The sequence below is a fragment of the Equus caballus genome, chromosome 30 (assembly GCF_041296265.1).
Source record: "Equus caballus isolate H_3958 breed thoroughbred chromosome 30, TB-T2T, whole genome shotgun sequence".
NCBI classification, from domain to species: domain Eukaryota; kingdom Metazoa; phylum Chordata; class Mammalia; order Perissodactyla; family Equidae; genus Equus; species Equus caballus.
Window position 1 is genome coordinate 12,721,052 of NC_091713.1, and position 22,222 is coordinate 12,743,273.

Here is a 22,222-nt window from a genome sequence, read left to right on the forward strand (position 1 = left end):
AGAGTAAACCTTTTCCTATTAGATAGCAAACCAGGTCTTACACTCCTCAGTACATACTTTTTTCAGACACTTTGAAAAGCAGTATACACAGACCACTGTCTTTCAATCTCACAACTGACACCCAGGGAGGGGCGTGACCGGGACACCAACAGACGGCGCCTCCAAGACCTGCTGCCGCTTCCCGTCCGGATTTCAGACCCTGGCTGCTGGGCACCCCCTCCCTGCAGGGTATTGTGTCAAGATGAGTGCCCGAAGGTACACAACCCAGGGTTCCTGCCTGGGACCTTGCCTGGGCTTCTGCTGCCAGCTGTTTTGAATCTGAAAACCATCTCACATGGTAGTAAATATTGGTTGCATTTTTAATCTAATACTAAAAAGACAGACTTTTCTCTACACTTACTGTGACCATAGGAGTGTTGGTGGCTCTTCTCCACTTGCTCAGAAGTCCTCTTGCCCAGCCACCTTCAGTAAATATAGGTACAATATACAATCAATATTTACCACAATATGAGGCAATTTGCAGGTTCAAAATAGTCCCATTAATGCCAGTCTCTAATCTCAGTTATGTTCTGGCTTTGCATTGGATGCTTCTTTTCAAGGAAACCCTATTTTCATGACGCTGACGGGGTCAGTGGACACCTCAACACAACCTACCTGGTACCTTGAGAAGGTGAGCACTAGAAAACCACAAGACAACAACAAGGCACCTTCTTCCCACCTACAGGCTGAACTCCAGGCTCTCCCAACTTAAAAGATGTCAGGAATCTTTCACACAGTTCTGATCCGCACCCAAGGTCCAGCCCTCCAGTCCCCAATCAAAACGCCCCTCCTCCCAGGCAGCTGTTCCCAAATGAACTGGTGATGCCAGTTTTCACGTGGAGCAGCACCATGGCATTTAAAGTGCATCCCCTGGTCTTTTTTCTCATGTAGATTCTGAGGCTGCTAACACGAAGCTGCACTCTCAGGCGGTCTTCCATCCTTGAATCCCTAGTATTTTCTTACAAGCATCCCTGACATCTTTTTCAAAGATCTCTAAAAAAGTCCAAGATTCTTCACAACACATTCCCTTGACCCAGAAGTTACACAATTAGTTTGTTAGAAGAAATACTCATTACCTACTACAATTAATGACTGCACAGGGACAGTTAACCACCAAGAACATGGGGAAAGTTAGAATCTGTTTCGAGCAGAACAAGTTTTTCCTTCTTTAACGCAGGCAGTGTGGCATGGGGAAAAAATGCAAACCGACCTGAGTGTCAGGAGACTAAGATTCTGGCTCTGTCAAAACCATTTCAACCACACATAAGTCACTTCACTTTCTGAGTCTAAGTGTCCTTATTTGTCAATTTAAAAAAATTGGCCTAAAGTAGATCGCAGTTAAGGTCTTCTCCAGTTCTGGCATTTTATTGTCCCATTGCAAAATAGAAAATCAACAGACACATGGCTTGAAACAGCTGAAACAGGAGAAGCCTTTCCATAGCCCAGGAGCACGTTTGATCACGTGAGCCTGGGAACATCACAAATCAATAACTTCTGCCAAGTGGGGGAGACGGTTCCCCAAGCATTTAGCCTGGAAGCTGTTGTACATCAGCTGTTCTACACAGAAAATCCTGTAAACATCACAAAGAACAAAGCCCAGAAAGAGAAGGCATTCCCATGAAAACAATAGGCCCGGGCAATCATGTCATAGAATATGCACCCAAAGGAGGCAAGAGCCTTGGTCGGATCTGTGCAGGGGCCAGTCAGAGTCAGAGACGGCCAGAACTGCAACAGTGCAGCTGAAGGTTTTGTGCTGATCAGAGAACTTTAATCCAGAGAGAGAATGAACATCATTTCCTGTGCTTCAGTTCCTTCTTCTGTAAACAGGGAGAAAACCCATCTCATCAGGGTTATGAAGATTAAATGAATTAATATTTGTAAAGTGCTTAGGACAGTGTCTGGCACATAATAAGCATAATGTGTTTTCAAATACTGAAGACAGTTTTCAAAAAAATAAAGGCACAATATAAGGAACTGACAAGGCTGTGCAGACTGGTCGGGCTGGAACGGGACCCACGATTAGCAAAGAATTCATATTCGGAGGAGGAAAGAGAGAGAGGGAAGTGAACACAAGCACAAGAAGACTAGGAATCTATCTCCCAGGATAGGAGGACTCAAAGAAAATAGAACCACCTGTATTTTGTCATTATTGCAGATGTAATATTCTTTTTACTCTATAAATGCATGTAGGTCATTCCATGTATGAATTAACATTCTAAAACAGTCTGTTTATCATCAAAGGACCCCTTGTAGAATCATTCCCAAATTAAAGTCTACCCTTCATCATAGTGTCGAGTGACCCCATTGCCAAGTGATTTAATCACCCCACACCTGGACCTCACCTTCACCCAACCTCAGCCAGCGGTCCACTCACCTGGCCACACCCTCAACCAATTCATCAGCAAAACCTCACCTGTCGACAAATCCATGTAGACATCCTATCTGAACCTCCTCATCCTGCAGACCTTGAGAATCTTGACTTCCCTACTTCCTCCCACCCAGCCCCTCTGTCCTCTAATGTTGTAGCCCACTCTTTCCATCACTCCCTCGCCAATATCCTCCACTCCCAGCCTCACAAACCTTCAGATGCATCCAGCTGGGCAAAAAGCCAACCTGCGACCAGAGCGGTGCTTTGCCATGCCCACTGCTGGAGCAGAGCCAGCCCTAATCCAGCATCTTCCACCTCCGCTGGCCCCCACAGGCATCCCTCCGTTATTCTATTCAGTTCTCAGTCCTGTTTTTGTGGTGCCCAAAAGAAACATCTTCCACACAATTTCTAGACATCTGGCCTCAGATACCCTCTTCACCCAATGCAGAAGGTGACATTGCCGTGTTCCCATTCCTGTCCCAGGCCAATCCCCCAACCTGGGCTAGCCCTCCCATCCCATCTGGCTTTCTTGGGACCATGTGCTATCAACACTCCTTTCTCTCCCTAATCTTCAACACTTGCTTCTCTATTGCGTCCTTCCCATCAGCATCTACACACTCAGTAAACGCTCCCTTCCCACTCGCTGACCACCCTCGTTCTCTTTTCCCAACACACCCTCTGGAGCCCATCACACACCTGCCCGGATCGCACCTCCCGTCCCCTGGCCACACCTCACCCTCCCTTCAAACCTCAGCCTGTGGAAATGCGGACAGCACCCGCAGCTCCACTCAAAATGCTCTCTACAAGGTTAACAGCAACTTTTGGTAATTCGATGACTCCTTTTCAGGCTTGACCTCACTTGACCTCTTGGCAACATTTTAAATCACTTAATACTCCATCTGTCTTTTTTTTAAAAAATCTCTCTCTTTTCTCCGTCCTCTCTGACTGCTGACTGCTCCCTGTCTGTCTCCTTGCAGCTTTTTCCCCTGCCCACTGCATAAATGTTCATGCATAGGGCGGGGTCTTCTCCTCTCCCTCTCACTTTGCAGGCGCTTTTCAATGCATAATGGCTTCAGGCATCACCTCCACCCTGAGGAGTCTTCCTTCTCCCTCCCCCAGGCTCTCTCTCTCCTGACCCTTAGAACACAAATAAACAATTACTTTTCCTATCTTTCAGTAGGCATCCTCAAATTCAGTAAACCTCCCAACCTGCTCCTCCTGTGTTTCATACACAGTAAGCAGTAACACCCTCTACAGTCTGTTGCTCAAGCCAGAAACCTGGGATGTCCTCCTAGTTTCTGCCTCTCCCTCGCCTTTATGTGATCAGTCAAATCCCAAGGCTTGTCATTTCTCTCTTCTAAAGCAGTACTTCTCAAAGCGTGGTCCCCGGACTAGCAGCATCAGCATCACCAGGCAACTTGATAGAAATGCCAATGCTGCAGGGCCCCCTCAGACCTCGTGAATGAGAAATTCTGCAGTGGACCCAGCAATTTCTATTTTAACAAGTCCTCCAGGTAGTTCCGATGCCCACTAACCTAAGTATCATCAGAATTGCCCCTTTTTCATCCCCCATACCACTTACATGGTTCAAGCCAATTATCTCCCCTCTCCTGGATTATTGCAACATCCTCCTCAGAACCTTCCAGCCTCCAAACCATACCCCTAGAACACCCGTCAGTCCATACTCCACAAACACCCAGAATGCTCACTCTAAAGCATGAATCTGATCACAGCACACTCCTCAGCCTAAAACTCTCCAGGGGCCCCCGCTGCTCCCAGGATTGAGTTCCAGTTCCTAAACCCTCCTTCCAGAGCCTTCATAAATGGCTCTGGGTACCATCTAGCATCTGTTCTTAAGATGCTTTCTCTGCCTCCCTCACGCTGTAACTCCATGCTCCAGTCATTACGACCACTCAGAACTCTTCTGTTACCCCCATTAAATACTGTGCCACCACGTCTGTTCATCCAGCAGCCCCTTCGGCAGTCAACAACATAAGCATGGGGAGAGTATCTGCATTTTCCATGGAAAATTCAATAAATATTGAGTGACGGACTGGTGACCACACAGGGTTAGAGACAGAAAGAAAAGTCAAACTCACACAATAAATTCACTTTTTGTGTCTTACCTGAGTATAGACCAGGGGTCACCAAACTACAGCCCACAGGCCAAATCTGACCAGCTGCCTGTTTTGGTGAATAAAGTTTTGTCAGGAAACACAGACAATTATTCATTCCACGTTGTCTATGGCTGCGGTCGCCCCACCGCAGCAGAGCTGGGCAGTTGTGACAGAGATTGTAAAATATTCACTAAAGTCTAAAATATCTTCTATTGGGCCAACTTGGAAAAACTGTGCCAATCCCTCATCAAGACAATAAAGATAATAAAAAGGAAATAAGTCTTCTTTCAGGTTCCCAAAGTCCAGTAAAAACTAGGAGAAAAAAAGCCGTCGGAGCTCCTGGTTGGGTGAAGTTTGTCAGCACAAGGTTCCTTCACTTTGCCCTCGATCCACAGCTCTGTCCTCCCCCTGGCTTCTGAGAGGAGAGGCGGCGGCCACAGGAATGCGAGTCACATCCACAGAACTAATTAATATTCGAGGCATAGCCATGAGGAGGAGAAGAAGATCATGACAGAAAAGTTGGGCTGAGTCACCCAACTTAATAAAAGTCCAACTTATAAATTCAAAACGAATTCTGAGTCACCCAATGCTGTCCGCCAAGTGGGTGATGAAAAGTACCAGTGGCGAAAGCCAAAATGGATATCTGAAATGGCATAATCCTCTTAATGGAGGAAAAACAAGTCACAAAGAAGAAAGTACGTCATTGCCTTAAGAAGTGTGACTGCCACTAATGTGTTTTTAAAAATAGATTTTTCTAAACTTCAACTAACTTTATGTTTGGAGATTACTGTAAAATCACAAAAGTGCTGGTAGCATTTGCTCTCGGCTCAGAGCTCTGTGGTGAGGCAATAACAGTAGGTACCAGTATTACCTGTGCAACAATATTCTTGATTTCAGCATAAGGGGGCAAAAGTCACCTGTTTTGCCTTCTAAAATAAAATTCACAAAAAGCAGCAGATATTAGAAATTTACTAAATCACATATCAGCTCAGAAAAATAAAACAATCTCAAATTATATGTGCTGAAACTCATATGTATAAAAACTTGGATATTGCTTACTACAGAATTCAGTCATACAACCATTCACTGAGCAGTAACCAGGGACAAATTACTATAAATTGTAGGGGAAAAAAATGTGACAGAATCCTCTTTAAAATGATGGAGTCCAGAAAAATAATTTCTAAAATATATGTTAAAAGCCTCAACTTCACACTGAACTATATGACTACACACCTGAGGGACGTAATTTGACCCACCATACAATTGACCCTGTGGGAAAGAAGGTTACCAATATGAGGCAATTTTTTAAAAAGCATACAAGTGAACAGCCTTCAGAGAGAGAAACTGTCATGGGGCCAGCCTGGTGACGTAGTGGTTAAGTTCTCACGCTCTGTTTCGGCAGCCTGGGGTTCACAGGTTCGGATCCTGGGTACGGACCTACACACCGCTCATGAAGCCATGCTGCGGCAGCATCCCACATATAAGACAGAGGAAGACTGGCACAGATGTTAGTCTAGGGCCAATCTGCCTCAGCAAAAAAAAGGAAGACTAGCAACAGATGTTAACTCAGGGCCAATCAGAAGGAAGGAGGGAGGGAAGGAAGGAGGGAGAGAGGGAAGGAAGGAAGAAAGGAAGAAAGAAAGAAATTATCAGAACTTCTTGATACATTTCCACTTATTACATTCTTTATGAAATAAATCTATTTTATAACTAAAAATAAAATTGGATGAAAAAATTCCCTTGGAGAATAGTAAGCAGATTTCTTCCTATTCATATTTATTGACTGTTCCCTTCAATATATCCCATGAGAATTATCCAACCAAGAAAATCAAATATTCCACGTGGTAGAGCCCTTTGAAAGAGAAGAGCAGCGCTGTGCGGCACACCGGCCTCCAGTCCTCTTTGGTTGCTCTGTCATGGGGATTCTGAGCGAAGTAGAGGTCCTCACTCTTTGGGGAGTGTTATAGATAGTGGTACTTTCATTCCTTCACACCACATGATTTATAATATACGCCAGACAGTCACACACAAACGCAAAGGGAGCTAAAGCCACAAGCGAGTATGCGATGTGCCAATACTTGAGTGCAAGCTTCTCAGACAGAAGCAGGGAAAGCGAGCAGGCACTGTGAGCAGTCACGACCACACCACCGAGGGGGCCTGATGGGGCCACCCCCACCGTCCGCAGGTACCTCAACCGGAACTTTCCTACTCTCCATTTCCACTCTGTTCCACCCAGAAAGATGTAAGGAGGGAGGGTTTAGGGAAGAATGTGGTAATTACAGCAGTGAAACCAAGAGCAGCAAACGGATTAAGAAAGAAGAATGGCAATCAGCCCAGAAGCAGAGATCCAGAACAGAGCTGACTCCGAAGCCAAGCACCCCGGAGCCAATGCACCCTCCACCCCACCCTCCACCTTCCCTCCCTCCAAGTGTTTACAAGAGTACTAAGTGTAGGCAACTCTCGATCATAGGAGACAATTCACCGAACAGACTCTCCAGTTCTTCCTCTGCTCGCTCTCCATGGCTTTTCTTACAGTTCTCTTCTTCGTGCAATCAAGGCACATTTATTAAATGGCTATGCCAGGTTCTGCGATAGGAACTTGAAAGAAAATCATTAAAAAGAGTAATTCCTAACATTTACTGGGCACTATGTGCCACGCATTGTGTTAAAGGCTTTATCAGTTAATCTCATTTAATCTTCAAGATAACCCCAGAGGCAGGCACTCTTACTAAACAAGTCAATTTTAACCTGTGGCCTTGGGTAAATGTCCTGACCTGGAGTAAGTGGAGGAGATGGGACTGGAATGCATGGTCTAGGACCAGGGCTCTGAGTCCACTCTCAACCACTCTGTGGAGACCTGATCCTGTGTTTACCACAGATCTGTGTTTCTATGGGAAACTCAAGACACAGCCTTGCACTGATCATGGGGACACCTTCACAGACAATTCAATTTGCACTGGGGCACTATGGGGTAAACAGCCAATTATGATACATGTGTTAGGTCCTTTGAGAGAGAAAACATAGTCTAAGATGGTTAAAGAAGGTGTCTGAGAGGGAACGACATCTAACTCTGAACAGTGTTTTACAAAAAAGAGTAAAACTTGTGAAAGGATTTCAATCTACAATGGAACCTGAGGCTATGAAATGGAGAACCTCACACATGTGCTCTCAGAAGAACGGAGCTTAAGCACTGAGACCCATTTCCCCTAAATGCCTGATTTACTCAAGACCCAGGCTTCTCTTCCGACCAAAGAACATCCGCCAAGAATCTTCCCCATCCTCAACCCAGCGAACTTACTGCTTGGACAGGAGGCACTCCGTGCCATCAACACAGCCCGCCCCAAACCTCCTCGGAGCCACCTGTAGCTTGGACGGCAGGTGTTTCCCAAATTCTAATCCCTTTGCTGTTCCCGAATAAACTCAATTTCTGGTCATTCAAGCTTGCCTCCATTTACTTCTTTATTTAGGCTGACAAACTTAACCGGGAAGTAACAAGCAGTAGTGCTCACAGAGCCCCAGAAGGGAGAGAAAGTATGGACGGTTGGGAAAACCGACAGCACTTCAGCTCGGTGAGCGAGAGAGTCTGGAGCAACGGAAAGGGAAGTGGGTCACGAGCTGGAGAAGCATGAAGAGTTGCAGAGGAAAGATCATGCAGCAAGAAGGAATTTGTACTTCATTCTAACAGAAAAACCACTACGGGCTTTACGCGGGATGTACATTACGGGGGTGCTCAACAATTGACATTTTCTACTGGATAATTCTTGGTTGGGGGAGAGAAGGGATGTCTTGTAGAAGGCTTGGCAGCATCCCTGGCCTCTGCCTACTAGACGCCAGCTGCACCCCTCCCCACACTGTGACAACCAAAAACGTCTTCAGACATTGCCAAATACACCTTGGAGGGGAACATGGCCCTGAACTGAGAACCACAGGGCTAGAGTAAGGAGACTGGACAGATGACCAGAAATGGGCAGACCCAAGAGGTAATTAAAAAGGCCAATTCCATGAGCCAAGCAAGTGACAAGTGAACCGAAAGGGGATTTTCCTGATTCCATGTTATGAGGCATAACGGCCTCATAACCCAGCCCTCCATAATCATCTGGAGGCTATGCCAAGCCAGCCCTGTGCAAATCCTCTCCCCCTTTGCAGCCCAGATCCTCCAGGAGGGTCATCATCTCTCCGTCCTCATGGCAGGCACTGACCTCCTCAGCACACTTTATCACCTCATCCTGGGTCTGCATCTCAATGCCTGATCCTCCACAGTCCTGTCCCAGCCAACACCCTGAGCTTCTCAAGTCTAACAGCAATGGACACTCCACTCCAGTAGAACAGCTCCATCTCTGAAATCTTCAAGACCAATATCCTCCGGACACAACCTTCTGTGAGTCCATTCCCGCTACAGTCTCACTACGCCCTATTCTTCAGTGTCCTTAAGAACTTGAATCTCAATTGACTACTCTCTAATTTATCTTAATTTACTGGATTTATTAGCATACCTTTGTAGCATATAACTTATGATCTATGCTAGTAACTCAGTTCCTTTGCCCTCTAGGAATTGCCACCCTGGTGTCCCAAGGAATCACAGATTCTAGACGTCCAAAAGAGAATTATCACCTTCCCAGCGACCTGTTCCCTCTTTGTTATTCTGACTCTTAGCAGAGTATCACCTGCCAGCCAAAGACGTGAATCAGAAACCAAGGAAATCATCGACTCCTTCACTTCCCCACGTCCAACCAAATGCAAGTCCTATCAATCCTAAATCCTAATATTCCCCAGATCTGTCTCTTTCCAGCCCCACTGCCTCTGTCTGAGTTTGGGCAATTTTACTGATTGCCAGACACTAATTTTAAATTTCTTCAATCCATTCTCCACTCTGCCAAGTGAGTGACATTTCATAAATGCCAATCTGTTTATGGCTTCACTACTCAAAATTATTTAAAAGTATAAATGTCCTGTTTACATGTCTCCCAATTAACATTCTCCCAATTTACACTCCAGAAGCACCCATCAACTATGCTCACACGCATCTTCACACCTAGTGTATGAACTCCGCCTTTTACAGCTGACCCTGCAGCAAACTCTAAGTCGTCCCCAAGTCTTGCTCTGACTACTACCTCCTGAGCTACCAAGGAGACTCGGATAGTCCTTCCTCCCTGCCTCCCGCACTGTACGTATCCCCACTGGAACTCCAAACATGATTATGATCTGTAGCGAGAGTTCACATACACTGACACTTACTGTATGCCCCATACTGTGCAAAACTCTTTACTTGTATTCATGCTTTCTTCCTACTCAGAAACTACTATATTATCCCTCATTTTACAGAAGGAGGAAAAACCTTTGAGAAATTAAGCCATTTACCTAAGTTTGCACAGTACATGGAAATCTAGGAGTACAGAGCCCACTTCAACCACTAAACTCCAAAAATTTGTTTAAATGTCTTATTCCTGTAAAGGGGATGTCAGTCAGTTGAGAGTGGAGGCTCTCTTTTAATTTTTGTGTACCTAGTAATACGGGTGGGGCAGGAGAAAAGGGAGGAGCTGAAAAAAATGAGAGTTATAATTAATGTCAAGAACCTGACCTCCATCAGAAGAGGAAGTCAGAAGGTGTCTTAGTCCTTTCCTGAGGCTCTAACAAAATACCAGTGTGAGGAGCTTGTAAACAACAGAAACGTATTTCTTACATTTCTCGAGGCTGGAAGTCCAAGGTCAAGGGGCCAGGATGGCCTGGTTCTCTGGTGAGGGCCCTCCTCCTGGTTCACAGCGGGTTCTGGCCCTGTCCTCCCAAGGAGGAAGGGGCAGGGAGCTGTGAGGAATCTTTCGTAAGAGCACTGATTCCCATTGATGAGGGCTCCACCCTCCTGACCCAACCTCCTCCTAAAGGCCCCACCTCCTCATACCGTTACACTGGGAGTAAGGAGTCCAACCTGTGAAATCTGGGGGACACAGACATTAAGACCATAGCAGTCATCTTAAAAAGAACTGAAGGAATGCCATTAACTGGTAAGAATGACGGACAAACTCAAAGCTATTGAGACTACAGAGAAAAGGAGAAAAAAAAAAAAAGGAAAGAAAGGTACATGTTTTTTTTCCCAAAAGAAAAGAAAAGAAGAGGCAATCAAAGTGTTGTTGTGCTGGATGGGGATCCCTGCATGAGAAACCACAGAGCAATTTTCAAATAAACGAAACATGGGGTACTTTCAAGCAAGTGACTGTTGATTAAAATAAGAGAACCCATTAGAGCCTGACCCCAGGAACATCCTTGCTGAGTGGCCTGGGGGCTGGGCTATTGGGATATTGAGAAGGAAATGAAACGAGAGCACACTCCTGCCTCTGCAGGGTGATATTTACAGTGTCCATGTTTCTTCTATTTTTAGGATAAAACATTAACTTTAAAAATACACCCTAAGGATATATAGTGCTCCTGGCAGAAGCTGGGAGGCACGTGGGGCTCCGACTAGGAGGAGGGAAGGCAGAGGCTCACACAGCCTACTCGTAGGAGGCGGCGGGGAGGCAGGGGATATTTTCTGAGGTTGATAGAACAACAACAACAAATCTGAAGATTTAAAGAAGAATTATTAAAGAGAAAATAGAATAGCAATATTAACTATACTGGAAGGATGCAGGGAGTGGGGGGGAGTATTTATCTGAATCTTCATCTATGACAGGCAGAAGGTGACAGCAGTGTTGATAATGACATCAACCAAACCTAAAATACCAGCTCCATCAGAGTAGGGAGTTCCAGGCTGGGGGAGGACTGCAAGTGGGAAGGCTGAGGTGAGGGCAGGACCTCTCTCCTCTCTGCAGCCTCGCTGTGCTTTAACCAGGGGAAGGTGGTACCTTACAACTTTTTTTAAGTTCTCAAAATTAAAAAAAAAAAGTAAATGAGTAAAACTGAGGGAAAGGATTACACTTTCAATCTATTTTTGTTATCCTCCTTATCATGGATTTACACAACAATTACCTGGCTAATCGAATACATGTAAAATATGGCTACAAAATGAATTTTGGAAATAAAATCTCCTATTTTACTACTGACTTCTATGTAGAGATTAGAGCAGAGTCTGCAAAGACAAGAAAAATTCAGCTACAAAGATTTTAAAAGCTGGTCGGAAAATTAAGTATAATTTTAATACCACATTCAAAATAAAAACTTTGAGGTAATATTGTACACACTGTTTCAAAAATAAAAATACAGCAAAAAATATATACGTATATACTCTTAGAACTGAAAGATGCATTGAGGTTTTTACTGCTTCTGAAAGAGATTTGTGTGGGTTTGACTAAATAGCATCTAGTATTCTTCTGGCTCTGAAAACAAAAACAAATTCCAATTCAAATACTCATTTCTATCTGTTGGCTCACCTCTTCATTCTGGCTACTGGTGACTAGAGTACATTTCACTAGTTTTCTGATAGTGGCTGCCGTTCGTTTGATCAATGACTTATCTTTCAACAAGTTCAAGATCATGTTTCTTTTATTCCTTTTCGGCCTCAATGTTCACGTCTTCCTTCTCTTTAATTCTAGCCTCACTAACACACTCATCCAAACCCATGTCCACTTACATACACACCAAGGAGCTCCTGCCCCTCTGGGAAGAACGGGGATCGCTACATATTTAGCAAAATCAGCTGATCCGCCAAACTCAAAAAGATCAGCATCCAAAAACATGCATCCAAAAATATTCTAGCAGACAGACATTTATGATCAGTTCTAAAGGATTAAGTAGGTGTAACCACATACTCCTGCCAAAATCCTTGAGCCAAGTAAACCCGCTTATTTTTTGTGATGTAAAAAGAATGTGATATCTGACAGAAAGTTATGATTGAAGAAATCCTAGAAGAGCTAGTTAACGGACAGTCAACAATTATGTAAGATAACTGCGGCTTGCTGGAAAACAGCTGCGGATGCACATGACCCAGAAAAAGGGATCTCCATGTCAATAAAGGCATTCGAAGGAAAAGGAATCTTAAGGGACCACATACTGGACTTGTTCTTGCAAAATGACCTCCAGCCACACCTAACAGGCAATGGGCCCAGGCCTGTAGCCACCAACAGGCTGAGGACAGGCACTGCCTTGTCCACTGGCGGCAGGGCAGTGGCCCGAAGCTTCAAATCATATGGTGGTTCTAAATGAAGGTTTTACTATTTCTAAGGAGTTGGAAACCATGGCAAACAATTCAGGGGAGATATTTTTCCTCACACTTGAGAGAACGACTAAAACAGGTTCAAGAAAAAGTTTTCCTCAGAGCACCAGAAAACACCGTGAGCTACACCCCAGCAGTACAATCTAGCAGGCGGCCAGCAGAGTTCTCCACGGGTTTCTCCTGCTGGCCTCAGAGCTGCTCCAGCTGAGAATTCTATCTGAGATACAAGACAGAAACAAACAAAAGGCAAAAGGCAAAGGCGAGGATACTATCAGAGAATAAGAAGTCAGCTGATAGTTTCCAGGTCCCAGATCAGTAACAGAAAAGGAAAAAGATACTGGACAATGTTCTTAGGCCCTTACAGGAGCTCATTCTTTTTTTCTTTTTTTTTTAATGAGGAAGATTGGCCCTGAGCTAACAACTGTTGCCAATCCTCCTCTTTTTGCTTGAGGAAGACTGTTGCTGAGCTAATATCTGTGCCAGTCTTCCTCTATTTTGTATGTGGGATGTCACCATAGCATGGCTTGGTGAGTGGTGTGTAGGTCTGCGCCCTGGATCTGAACCCGAGAACCCCAGGCCACCAGAGTCGAGTGCACAAACTTAACCACTACGCCACTGGGTCGGCCCCAGGAGCTCATTCTTTCTCTCTGTTTTATGAAAACTTGACTACAAAGAAGGCCGTCTCCCCTTGTGGTGGTTGAAATAATTTTGAGTATCTTGGCCCTAATTTTGATTAGCTAATAAAGTCAATAACATTCCACGCAGCAAAAATCAAAGCTAATGTTTGTCAGGTAATATGCTACGTATTAGTTTTCTCAATAAAGAGAATTTTATTCAAGGAAAGTGTATCATGAGCACCAGTTCTGTCCTCACAGCATTTTCCTCCTAAAACTGATCTGTCTTCTCCATCTCAGTAAACGGCACAACCACCACCCAGCTACAAAAACCCAAGGACCGGGAAGTCACCTTTGATTTCCCTTTCCCACTGTCCTCGTCGAAGCCGCCAAAAGTCCCAGCCGCTCTGCCTGCTGAGTCCATCCCACACCCACTGACTCGCCTCCACTGCCCTCACCACCATCCTCTCCCCAGCGCCCTCCACCATCTCTCACTCAACTACGCAACACCCCCTGGTGTTCCCACCTCTGCTTCTGCCCCTGCACTCACTCTATTACCCAAAGACCAGGCCGGGTGATCCAGGCGAAGCACAGGACAAAGATGGTCTTCCCCTGCGCAGACCCAGCCATAAGCTCCCACCTCACAAATCACAAACAAAACATCCATTTTCCTTCCAGAGCTTTCAAGACCTTGAAGGTTCTGGTTCCTGAGCCCTTTCTGTTTTCTGTCCTCATCTCAGGAAACTTCAGCTACACGGGCCCTCAGGCTGTGCCTTGTTAGCTCATGCGTGTGCTCTCCCCAGGCCCTTTGCACTTGCCACTTGAGCTTCCTGGAATGGCCTTCCCTCCAGCCTCACCTCACGGCTCCTTAGTGAGGCTTCCCTCCACATTCGCCCCTCCCCAGCCCCATTCACTCCTTCATATTACTCGGGTTTCTTTCCTTCGTGGCCCTTATTAGAATCTGATATACATTCATTATCTATGCTTTTATATGTTGTTGTTGTTGTTTCATCTGTCTGTCTCCACCGTGAAGAGGATACAAATCTCAGAAGAACAGGAATCTTATTTCTCTTGCTCACTTACACATCTCTGGAGCCTAAAACACTGCCTGGCAGGCAGAAAGTATTTGGTAAACACTTGTGAATGAATTAACACGATCACTCAAAGCTCTCTGCCTTTTAGTGTTCTTGAAATTTTAAGTTAACATGTGAGAGAAAATGTGAAGTTCTTTCATATTTAGAAAATGCTATAGAATAGCATTTCTAAAGCAAAATGCTACGCCCTAAAAATACATAAATAACACGGGCCTAAGTCAAAAGGGTGGACTGAAGTAGGCGAATCCATCAACTGCATCAGTCAGACCCCAGATCAAACTTCTGTGGCTCCAATTCCGCGTGTGAGATGAGAGGGGAGGGCGGGACTCCAGGGAAGGGCCCAGTCAGGAGCCCATCCCGCAGGGCGTTCTGTGCTCAAGGCAACCATCCTCAAGAGAACTGTGGGTTAGAAATCCTCCCCACAGCGGGATTTCTGGAATCAGCAGAGACTAATTAGGGGAAACTTCTCTCCCCACAGCTAAGAGGATTCCTCCCCACCCCCCCACTAGACCCTCACCTACACGACGCCTGTACCGTTACCTCCTCTGGGGTTTGAAGACGCCCCTCGAGAGGCACACAGTGAACACACGCTCCCTCCTGAGCTGCTGCTGAAGGACAGGCCGACGCTTCTTACTAGAGGACGGAGGTTCCTGTTTCTTTTGCGTCCAGTTAGGCAGGAGAAGCAGAGAGGACTACAGAGCCAAGGAACACAGGAAGAAGAAAGGGCAACCACAGAAAGTTGGGGGAAGAGAGGCCCCATCCTGAGGCTCTACTTCAGACACTGTCATGGGATCTTATTTATTTGTTGCTGCTTTCCACTCTCTCGGCCACACCCAGCGGCCCTCTGGAGGGCTGAGGCTGGGAGGGTGGAGTGAGGGGGATGAGAAGCAGCCAGGTCAGTGATGAAAACAACAGGATTACCTCCTCTTTGCAGTTTATTCCAATTCCGCATTTACTGAGTGAGAAGACTTTACCGCTGAGCTTTAAGGGAGGAAATGCAGTCGATCTGGGAATAGTTTAATCAAAAAGCAACCATTAGACATGGCTTGTGCCTGCCTTCATTTCTACCATACATACTTTAATCCCAACGTGCCAACTGATCTATCTTCTCCAACACTTTTGGCCCACCACGGCCCTCCAGGTTCTGTCTCTATAATAACACACACCTCTTGCAAAGGACAAAGGAGAAGGGAGGAAAAAATTTAAATTATCCAATTCTTCCCAGAGAAGAAAAAGATCTCCCAGGCAGTGATTGGCTGTTATGTCATCAAAAAATAAACAAATAACTAGATCTTAAGAAGGAAGTATTGCAAGTCACAGCACATGCAGGGAATCGACTTTCAGGTGGGAAGAACCAGGAAGATCTCACGATATTTCATGCAACTTATTTTCCTAATACTCAAGGGAGGTCAAGGAAGACGAAAGGTCACAATGGGTAAAGAAGAGAAGAAAAACAGGTGAATAAGACATTTTATTATTGACTATCATCCCAGCCGGGGCTCATTTTCATCATCTTTCAGAACTCATTATTTCCAACCTTGATCAATAGCGTGAACATTGATAAGGCGGAGCAGTCAGAAGCAATGGAACAAACGTTACTAACCCGTCTGGACGAGACCCACTGCTCTGCCTCACAGATTCCCGGCTGCGCACGGTGAGCCCACCGGACCTTCAATTTTCTTACAAGAAATTCATACATGAAAATTCTTATATATCTGGGTTTTAGATGCCTACCCATCACAACCAATGTCACACGTGGACCACATACCTGAGAAAGATTAGCAATGCTCTGGCTTGAAAAGGACAATCCAGCTGTGCTGATATTCGTTATGAATTATGAATATGCCTTTGGAATTACTGTGCCGCAGTGTTAACTCTCTGGGTGAATGGGAGCTGGGGGAGGAAGCAGACAAGGCTGCCTCATGTCAACGTTCAGCACACAGATGAGCTATGAACGCACTGAAATAGCCGTCTAGGGCCCATGGAAACCTGCGGCCCACTGGGACAAAGTACTCCCTAGGGAGCAGCTTCTGCAGGAACGTCTATGACCAGCAAGGTCAGAAACACTGACTCGAGCCATTTTACAGTCATCACTGATTAAAGCAGGCTGGAGACTGTCCAGAGCGGCCATCTGTTCGGAATAGGAGGTTTGGCAAATAGACTTAAGAATACCCCAGTCCAAAAGGAAAGTGTAGAAACAGACAACCGAGCGGCTGGGGGCGACGGCCTGCATCACGTGCTGGGTTTTAAATTGCAGGGTGACTGGGCAGGCGCACAGCACAGCTGCCATTTCAACCGCACTCTGCCTGACAGACGGGAGTGAACCCTCCTACTTACATCAAACGGAGCGGAACTCGACGGGGCGTTCTGACGACACGGCTCCCTGAAGCAGTCGCTGAAAGGCAGCAGAAGGCCCATAGCGATGATCCGGGAGCAAAACTTCTCCGCTTCTTCTGGGGGCCCGTTCTCCTGCTGGCTGAACAGCTTCTCCAACAGAGTTCGCCCTGCAGAGGAGACAGGTCGTTAGAGGGAGTGCTCACAGATCACCTGGCTCAGAACTCTCCAGAGACAGGCCAGGTGAACACAGCCGGTGAGCAACACCGTTGCCAAGGCTACTGCCGGGCGCAGAAAGCAGCCTCTCAAACTCGGAAAACTGAGGCCTGGGACCCCACTTGGGACAGGGCAGCTCTGGCCGGCTCTCCATCCCCCAAAATACCTCCTGCCCTCAAAGAGGATGTGCCCCGTTATGGGCCACACATCTCCCATCTGAAGCAGCACCCCAGCCTCTTGGATTTCATTGGCAACCTTCCTTCCTCTCCTTGTTCACCCTGCTGATACATCGCTGAGGAAGCGGTGAGTGGCCACCGGCTGCGCTAGGACATGTCCAGGACATTGACGGTCTCCGGCATGGTGATAGGGAGGGCCGCGGAATGAGGAGACAGGGAGGTAGGCAAAGGCACCAAGCGTGAGAAGGGAAGAGAGCTGGCCATCAAAGTGAGTCACCTGACGAGGAAAGTACGAGAGAGAGAGACAATTTTCCCATGCGACTCAGAACCAGAACTCTAGGGTGGGTCCCAACTGCAGTGTTTTATAATTTCCATAAAAGAGACACAAAGAGAGAAGAGAGGCACGAAGAGAAGAGGACACGGGCTGAGGACCTGAGAGAGCCGGGCCACCTCGTCCATGGTTCTCAATCCCAGCTGCACCTCGACTCCCCGGGAGCAGAGAAGGACTGGAAGTGGGACTGGGGGTCAGGATGCTACTGTCTTCACGTGGTTCTACGGTCAGCCGGAGCTGCGAGCCACAGGTCCAGTCCCCACTCCATTTCTGACACCACTCGCTCTCTCATTCATTTAGCCTGTTTCTGCATTAATCGAAACAGCAAATGTCTAGGGTCCCCCCCCAGGGCCACACTGTCCCCTCCGTTCTTGCCCTGCTCCTGGCCCTCTAATTAGTGGACTCATTCCTCAAAGTTAGATGACAGTCACTTCCCAGACTAACCTCCAGTGACCCCTCCACACTCTTCAGGCACCTTTCAGAGCTCATTAGCGTAATTCATTAGTTTAATTATTTGTGCAATTATATGTTTACTGGCCACCCCCCTTACTAAAACACACTCTCTGATAGCCAACACAGATCCTGCAAACCTGGCCACTTGCACATAAGAAGCATCAATAAATATTCTTAGGATTTCTGAAGGACTACACTGCTGATTCTGTGACAAAGACTCATTCACACCACGGTCAGAACTGGACATGACACGTCAGCCTAAAGCAGGGGTCAGCAAACTTTTTCTGTAAAGTGCCAAGCAGTAAATATTTTAGGCTCTGGGGGCCACGAAAGGTCTCTACTGAGCATTCTTGGTTTCGTTTTGTTTTTAACAACTTTAAAAATGTAAAAAGCATCCTTAGTTTGGGGCTGTGCAAACCAGGCCCAGGTCTCTATTTCAGCCACAAAAACTGAATTTCCAATGTAATAAATACTGAATTCTGTCAGGACACTAGTCATGCAGTTTTCATGCCTCTTCCTATTTTTGTTTGTAAAACAAAACTAATTTCAAAATCTACCTCTGATACGCGAATGACAAAGCAGAGCAAAAGAGGCCTCTCTATTTTCTCCATTCCTTTAGGTCACTAGAGGACATTCTTTAGTCTCCCAGGACATTTTTTGAGGGGAAATAAAGGAATTTTTTTTCCTTGCAGAACTTAAGTTTGTCTGCACCAAACTGGAACCAAACACCTAGAAAACCACACCCATCTATTCTCAAGTGATTAATTAGCATTACAGTGTACTCATTCTACACATCTCACGGTATGAGTGAAAACAGCCAGAAGACTGATAGTTCTTTCCTACAACACAGATACTGTTTATGACCGAAAATAAGGGAGACAGGGCTGTGTGTGTGTGTGAGTGAGTAAATATGTGTGTGTATGTCAAGCCAAAAATTATCAAAAGGGCTACAGGGGCCAACCTGGTGCTGTAGTGATTAGGTTCATGCACTCCACTTCGGCGGCCTGGGGTTTACCAGTTCGGAGCCCAGGCATGGACCTAGCACCACTCACCAAGCCATGCTGTGGCGGCGTCCCACATAGAAGAACTAGAATGACCTACGACTAGGATATATAACTATGTACTGGAGCTTTGAGGAGGAAAAAAAGAGAGGGAGACTGGCAACAGATGTTAGCTCAGGGCCAACCTTCCTCAAATAAAAAAAGAAACAGCTTGAATTTAAAAAAGAAAAGAAAAGGGCTACAGAACAACGTGGGAGAGAGGGGAGCACAACCCCCTGGAACTTCGGTTCTCTGATGAGCAAATACCCCTCCATCCTTCACCCAGGTTTCTCAGCCGCAACAGCACTGACAACTCAGGCCCGATAATTCTGTGTTCCAGGGCCTGTCCTGTGCACTGTAGGATGTTTAGCAGCGTCACTGGCCTCTACTCACTAGATGTCAGCAGCACATCCACCCTCCTCCAGGTAACAGCCAAAAATGCCTCCAGACAATGTCAAATGTCCCCTGGTGGCACAATCACCATGGCTGAGACCCCGCCTTAAGCTCCCTCTGAAGGGAACTTCACCTCCTGCGTTAACAGTAACCTGGCCTCCCCTTGAGTCCTCCTCTCGGTCCAGTCAGATGGAGACAGCTGTGTCAAATCCCACGTACCTTAGGCACAGGAAGCAGGTGGGCAATGTCCTCATTCCCCACGGGTGCTTTCCAATGACTTGTTCTCCTTCAAAACCATCAGCTCCCTTGAAACTCCTGCCACTGGCTAGACCACCTGCCACCCCTCTCCTTTCTGCCATCCACTCACCTCTTGTCATCCCCTCCCCCATTCACTAAATGCTTCCCCTCCTGACTCAACTGCCCTGTCTTCCACCCATACTCCTGTCACCACTGTCACCGACATTCAGGGAGATAACTCATCCCAGACCTTGAGTCCGTGCCTCCAGCCAGTGTTTCCTCCACCCCCGCTGATGACCCACTCCCATGTCATTATCAAGACCTGCACCCCCCCACAAGCCCAACGTCACAGCTGACGCCAATGCTCCGCTGGCTGCCCGGTCCCTCCTTCCCTTTGCTCCTGCCTGCTGGTTTCTCCTCCTTGAACACTGAGCTCTCTACCCTTGCTGCCTCCGACGAGAATGCTCTTCTCCAGGGACTGAACAACTCTCCCTCTCATTTCATTTATGTCTCTGCTCAGTTGTCACTTCTACCAAGAGCATCTCCTGACCACCTTTCTAACACAGCACACCTGTCACTTTTCCCATCGTTCCCCTCTACGCTTCAGAGAGTTCAGCCCTGGGATTCATGTGAGTCTGTGGTGTGTCTCCCCCCCATGGAATAGACCCCATTTTAGCAGATTCTGCTTTTCGGTCACCACCTTTTACCCACGACCTTGAGATGGCCCTGGCACACAGTAGGTGATCAATTAACTTTTGATCATAAAGGAATCAATATATGTACAAGTGTCCGGAAGAAACATCAAATCCCTGGCCACTACCTTCTATGGTTTCAGCTTCTTATTCCAGAAGCCCCTCTAAAGCTCCATCCTCCACATGGCCCTTGAATCAGTCGTTCCTACCAGTGTCACAGGATCCCTCATTCCTTCCTCACCCGCTTGCATTCCATGCTCCCCGACTCCAATCAAATCCCACAGCACATCAGCTCCTCGTCCCTCTCCCTCCACCCTCTCAGGCTGGTAAACCTTAACTCGTCCAAGCCTAGCCCTCCACTTTCTCTCTGCCTGCACCTGAGCAACTCGACACGGTGACAGAAAGACCCACGTGTGGCCTGTTTTCCCTTTAAGATCAAGACATAAACCTCAATGAGGCCCACTTCTGCCCCACATTCTCTGCTAAGCTTCCAGTCTCCAACACAACTTCATGCAGTTTCTCCCCCCTTAACCCACTCTTTCCAATGACGAGAGGATGATCTTCTCAAACGATTTATTGAGAAAATGGAAGCATCTGGGACAAACTGCAAATACGCAAACACTCACGCCTTCACCCTCTCTGCCTCTCTCCTCACGGTGGACACAGGCCCTGCTCCAGACGACAGCGAGCTCTTCCCCGTGTGTCTGCACTGAATTCCTTGTGGCACACGCGGGACTTCACTTCTTAACTGTTCCTTCTCTCTCCCAAATCATGAACATTTCCTTCTTTACTGGACATTTCCAGAATCACACAAAACATGCCTCATTAAAAAAAATCTCCCTTGAGCCCACATCACTCCTCACCCCCAGCTACGGTCCCACTTCTCAGTTTTCTTCCACATCAAAACTATGAGCCAGAATTACCTACACTGGCTCCGTCCACCCCCTCACTCCTGGCTCAGCCATCCAACCTGAAACGTCTATTTTGGAAGTCACATCTGACTTCGTCCCCACAATGCGACAGAAACCGGCAGCCAACACAGTACACTAACATTTGTCTTCATCTTACTCAATTTCTCAATCCCTCGGAAAATTTTTACTGTTGACCCACTCTTACTCCTTAAAACACTGTCCTCTCATCTTCAGGACGCCTCCCTCTATTTTCTCTAGCTCCCTGGCCATTGTCTCTGAGGCCCCTCTCCGGCTTCCCTACTCAACACATCAATGTGCGAGTGCTCCTCGCTCACCCTGCGGCTTCTTCTCTCAACTTGTCCCATATTCTCTCCTACAGTCTCACCCAGTGTATACACACTCCTCCCCAGGAAACTGGGCAGGCTTTCGTGACTCATCAACAGACCCTGGCAGAAGTGACACCACACGGAGACAAAATGCGCAAGGCTGCTAAGGGAGCCGCAAAGAACGCATCAGAGCAGTGGCAGGGTGGGGAGAAGATGAGAATTCCAAGGACCACTGAACCGGCCGTGAGCTTACCAGTGTTTTTCCTCCACTACCCCTCAGCTGGACTCAAGGTGGCCCGACGCCCGGAAGCAGACACCAGCATGGACCAGGAAGCTTCAGGGGCAGGTTGGCAATATGTGTCCATGGTCTTAAAATGTCCACCTCTTGACCCAAAAATTCAGCTTTGGAAGTCTATTCTAGGTAAACACTCAGAGGTATATTCAAAGAATGATGCATCACAGGGTTATTGTGGAGATTAAATGAGACACTGTGTGGAAAGTGCTCAGCACAGGTCCTGGTACTATAATAAACAGACTGTTAACAGTAGAAAAAAGAGAAAGAAACTAAAATGTCCAACAATAAAGACATGGGTTAAAAATTTTAAAAATGCCTTTATATACATGATGGCTAACTATACAGCCACTAAAAGTCATGCTACTTCTAGCTTTAGAATAATAATTCAATTGACTTAAACATATTGATTATATGAAAAAGAATATAAAACAACAGATATCGCT

At 46.5% G+C, this 22,222-nt stretch overlaps 1 protein-coding gene across 1 annotated transcript in view; it reads right to left on the reverse strand.

The window, feature by feature from the left end:
• The window catches only part of FMN2 (formin 2), a 342,454-nt gene that overhangs the window by 290,346 nt on the left and 29,886 nt on the right, over positions 1-22,222 (reverse strand). The window contains exon 2 of the mRNA XM_023632505.2: positions 16,713-16,879. Coding sequence (XP_023488273.2) covers positions 16,713-16,879 — 167 coding nt within the window. The remainder of the gene's footprint in view (positions 1-16,712; positions 16,880-22,222) is intronic.